Below are 5,025 nucleotides of genomic sequence, written 5' to 3'. Positions count from 1 at the left end.
ATATATATAGAGATATAGATAGATCGATCCTCTCTGCTCTGTGTTCACTTCCGTCAGAAAGATGAAATCGGACCATAATGAAGTTTTTTACAGCTTCTGGTTGAAATAAACGGTGTAGTTTTGGCGATTGTTTGAAGAAAATGTGCTTTTCCATTCGGGGTTCAGAGGGTCAAATAGAAAATGTTGTGAAGACGTGTTTGTTCTTCCAGGACCTGAAGTTTCCTCCTCGGGGGATGGAGGGCCAGACCAACCCGGCCTCCTGGCCCTGGTTCCAGCTGATGAACGACGCTCTGGAGGGACGTCTGGCGGGGAAAGCTCCCCGAGTGGCGCCCGTGTGGAGCAGCGAGGAGGACGGCGTCTTCGTGTCGTCTCCTCCCCCTGACAGAGACTGTCTGATGACGGAGAGGAGCGGCGTGTCGGAGCTGGAGAACACGGTGGGCGTCGACGCCGCCGAGTCGGACGGGAACGTGACCTACATCGACGCCAGTGGAGAGGAGTGTTCCACGCCCTCGGACCTGTCCTATAAAAGTGAGAGGACTTCTTTATCAGTGTGAATGAGTCGTGACAGGAAGGTTTTATCGTGTTTTATTCTTCTTTACATTGATATAGATTATAGATTACTTTACCTCTTTTCACTAACAGCTTGTGTTTTAGTTTGTGTCTCTGGTTTTGGTAATCAGCGTTAGTTCATCTGTACTGTCAGAGGTTGTGAAAATGAATATTAGTCAATCGACCGAAGATTATCCACTTTTTTCAGTTCAGATTCTGTCAGCAGATTTGTAAATTTGCTGACACATTATTAAATAAAAAGAGCTCTTTTTGCATAAAATGTCTATTTTGCATTCAAATGTAAAAGTGTTCCAACGCAGTTTATTGAACTGTAGATATTTCAAAACAAGACATCTGAAGACATCACGTTGTTTTAAACCAAAAGATTAATCCCCAAAAAGAATTGGCCGATTATTCAATAGTATGAAATCATTGTTGGTTGCAGCTCTAAGCACAGACCACCAGTGTGTATTGCTCTTAGTTAAAGTAGTGTCTTTATGAAATAAAGGTGAATTGAAGGCTCACATTTAGCAGCCGTCTGCTGTCCGTCTCCCACAGTGACGGACCAGGACACCAGGAGGATGATCCAACTCAGAGCTGCTAACGAGGCTCTGTTCACCGGGAGGAGGAACGCTGCCAAAGCTGCCTGGAAGTAAGACGCTGTCTTTGATATGATAGAGCAACACTGCAAATACAGTCGGCAGACAGCCCGTGGGTGCAGGCAGACAGCCCGTGGGTGCAGGCAGACAGCCCGTGGGTGCAGGCAGACAGCCCGTGGGTGCAGACAGACAGCCTGTGTCTATATTCCGTCTCTCAGAGCCATCCTGAAGGAGCTCGGGCTGCAGGGGAAAGTCTCCACCTACCAGATGGCAAAGAAATGGGACAATCTGAAGAGGAGATACAAGGTTTGTTCATTAAACAACAACATGTTGGTCCGTCCCTCAATGCAGTCTGACTTCCTGTCTGTGTCTCATTGGTTCCTACTGTAGTTTCATCAGTAAAACAGCTGCTCACTGTAGTTTTTATAGACTTTGTTTGGGACTATTTTCAGCGGCGGATTAATCCACATGTAGTGCTCTAGTGAGTATTTGTGAAAGCTCTTCCTTTTTTATGTTTCCTCTGTCTTCTCCTCCCCTTTCTCTCTCCTCTTCCCCTCTTTCCTCCTCCTTCTCTCTTTCCAACTCATCTCTATCTTCACCTCTCCTCTCTCTTTCTTTCCCTCTTCTCTTGCTCCTTATCCTCATCCTGCTCCTATTCCACCCTCTCTCGGTCCTCCTCTGTAGGACCTGAAGTATCCTCCTGTTGGTATGGAGAACGTAGCAGACAGCACCTCCTCCTGGCCGTGGTTCCAGCTGATGAATGAAGCGATGGAGGGCCGCCTGACGGCCAGCGCCCCCCTCCTTGCCCCTGTCATCCATGATGACGACCACCCCTCCCCCGCCCCCAGACACAGGTCCCACCCTCCCCCTCCTCCCCCCACCTCCTCCTCAGACTACGTACAGGAGGCGTTCGGCGACTCCGGCGGCAGCGAGCAGAACCAGCGTGACTCTGAGGTGTGCGAGGGCCCACTGGGAGGACTGGAGAGGGAGTGGGAGGTGGTGGAGAGAGACCGAGCGGCGGTGGAGAGAGAGAGGGAGATGGTGGAGAGAGACCGAGCGGCGGTGGAGAGAGAGAGGGCGGCGGTGCAGGCGGAGCGGCTGTGGTTAGAGAGGGAGAGGGCGGCGGTGGAGAGAGACCGAGCCATGGTGGAGCAGGAGAGGGCCTCGCTGGGCCGGGACCGGGAGGTGCTGGACCAGAGAGCCCTGATGCTGAACTCTGTGGGTCACTCCGGACACCTCAACGCCCTCATGTAGACCCGCGTGGACCGTCCTCCCGTACAGACATCCTGGTCCGTGGTGGACTACGGGACTACAGAGGAGGAGGTGTGGACCTGGACGTGGTCTGTCTCCATACAGAGCTGGTCCTGGTTTTCAACAGGAGAGCTGCACAGTGAACTGAAGACCTGGTCCTGGTTTAAGGTAGGATGTGGACTTGTTGTCTTTTAACAATCTGGATGCAGATCCCTTAGTTTCTTTAAAGTGGAACCTCTTTACAGCTGAACTATCAACACACGGATACGGACGGATCTGAACTAATATCGCTGGCTGACTACTCGGTCCGGTTCTAGTCTGGACCTCCTGAGCTCCTCACGTAGACGTGGTTTTAATCAGAGGAGGTTTGAGTAGCTCCTCCCACTCCAGGTTGGTGTTGGCAGGGCTCCTTCTGAGGCGGAGGAGGCGGAGCTTGTTCATCCTGAACTTTAGTATTTCACACGTTCATGACAAAAGACCGAAAAAAATCCACCACCCTACGTAGACTGACCTGGGGGCGTAGACCACCACCATACGTAGACTAAGCTGGGACATTGAGCACCACCGTACGTAGACTAAGCTGGGACATTGAGCACCACCATACGTAGACTAAGCTGGGACATTGAGCACCACCGTACGTAGACTAAACTGGGACATTGAGCACCACCGTACGTAGACTAAGCTGGGACATTGAGCACCACCGTACGTAGACTAAGCTGGGACATTGAGCACCACCGTACGTAGACTAAGCTGGGACATTGAGCACCACCGTACGTAGATTAAACTGGGACATTGAGCACCACCGTACGGAGACTAAACTGGGACATTGAGCACCACCGTACGTAGACTAAGCTGGGGCATAGACCACTTTGGACGTGGAGCCTAAACAAAGGAGGAGGAACCAGATCATAAACAAACTCTGATGTGCATTCAAGTGTTTCTTTTTGGGCTCCTCCCAGTTTTTTGTATTTATTTACAAGAAGTTCTTTTTCTATTGTTTTTATTTAAGAGGTGACGGCAGACCGAGCTTCGTTTGGTCCTCTCGTGATGTCACTTCCTGCTCTTCTGAATGTTGGACAGATAAAGAATTTCCGTCTGAGATTTTAAATTTTTCCTCCAAACAAAGACTGAAGTGAACTTTTCTCTTTCTCTCGTTTGTACGACATGAGATTAAAACGTTTCATTATCAATGTTTGTCTCTGTTGGTGTTGTGTTTGCTTTATTTTGATATTTCCTCCACTTTCATACTTTGGCCCTAATGGTGCGTTCAGGTGCTCCTCTGATGTGGTTCTCCTGACTTCGGTGTGTTCATGAGCTTTAAGTCTTCAGGTGGAAACAACATGGACGCTACAGAGAACAACACGCTTATAGATGTTTCCTCTATTTAAATAAACTATTAATAATTGTTAATAAGTCAAATGTTGCCTTATCTGAGTTTTTATCAGGGTTATCAATCCTCTAAATGCTGAGGAAAGGTGGTTTGATGCTTCCTTCCTTATCTCCTTTAGCATAGGAAACACTGGACCTTCCTTTACCAAAGGAAAGTAGATAATGCCGACCCACAATTCCTTGTGGTGGCAAAATTTAAAGTGACGCACCATGAAAACAAACGATATGTTTATCTCACACAGGTTTAACAATCGTACTCATACAGACATGAAGTAAAGGGATTCATGTTGATCAACAATAATAAACATTAACAATCATTTAGTTTCATTTTATTTCCAGTCGTTTTTAGCAGAAATGCCCCAAATTCCTCCGTTTGATTCTCAGTCGTGAAGATTCGCTGTTTCTCTTCAAGTGTTTCATTTTGTCAAACTAAATGATTCAGTTTATTTAAATATAAAAGGAGATTTGTCATTTGTGTTTCACATAAACGAGGCTGATTGATTTCTGATCGTTGAAAAGTTGAGGGTAAAGATGTGAACTTTGTGTGAAGATTATTTAACAATGAACTCAACTTATTTAAGAGCGAGACAGACAACCAGAAGTCTGCTTTTAAACACAAACCCTAATTGGTGGAAGTTCTCTCCTCATGTTTGATTTTTGAGGCTTCAGCACAGCAGAAAGCTCCAGAAAACAAACGAAGAATCAAAACATTTTTGCACAATAAGTGTGACAGAAAAGCTAAACTCTGAATGTGTCTGAAACATAAAGAACAGTGTTGAGTCTGCAGACCAAAGGCCATCTGTTTGTCTGTAAATGTATTTTCTAAAGGAGTGTCTGATGTCGTAGCTTCCAGTAAATGAACCAGAACTCACATTAATGTGATGGTTAAATGACAAAGTGTGGATCTGCATCAATGCATCAGATATTCACACTGAAATGAAATGAGATCTACTACTGCTGGTTCAGATCAATAAGCTGTTGTAAAGTAAAGCTGTATTACATAAATGTAAAGGTCCAGTAGTCACCGGGAGGAGTGTGATGAGATGGTAATGAAGCTGAGGGCAGAATTTCAATGAAACACTGACGATAATCTCTCTAAAAGTCACATGATTTTTTCAGCTGCTGCTGCAGTTTGTTTTTCCAAGTGTGTTTGAGTTTCAGCTCAGCAACAAAAGATGTAGTTGTTTTGAGTCTCTTTGTGGTTGTTTTGAGTCTCTTTGTGGTTGTTTTGCGTCTC

At 46.4% G+C, this 5,025-nt stretch overlaps 1 protein-coding gene across 2 annotated transcripts; it reads left to right on the top strand.

Moving 5' to 3' along the window:
• Positions 1–23: 23 nt before the first annotated feature.
• LOC116378890 (uncharacterized) lies at positions 24–3,589 on the top strand. 2 transcript variants are annotated; one of them, XM_031840795.1, is made up of 4 exons: positions 24–528; positions 1,108–1,201; positions 1,367–1,454; positions 1,833–3,589. In XM_031840795.1, the coding sequence occupies exons 1-4, from the start codon at positions 141–143 to the stop codon at positions 2,400–2,402; spliced, it is 1,140 nt and encodes a 379-aa protein (XP_031696655.1). In that variant the 5' UTR covers positions 24–140; the 3' UTR covers positions 2,403–3,589. The 2 variants fall into 2 exon arrangements, with proteins under 2 accessions (XP_031696655.1, XP_031696654.1); XM_031840794.1 differs by having other exon boundaries at positions 1,084–1,201.
• The last annotated feature ends 1,436 nt before the right edge of the window (positions 3,590–5,025 follow it).

Source organism: Anarrhichthys ocellatus, unplaced genomic scaffold (genome assembly GCF_004355925.1).
Source record: "Anarrhichthys ocellatus isolate YVR2014 unplaced genomic scaffold, GSC_Weel_1.0 scaffold3325, whole genome shotgun sequence".
NCBI lineage: Eukaryota > Metazoa > Chordata > Actinopteri > Perciformes > Anarhichadidae > Anarrhichthys > Anarrhichthys ocellatus.
The sequence above is the reverse complement of the archived record's forward strand: the minus strand, read 5'-3'. Positions and strand labels throughout refer to the sequence as shown.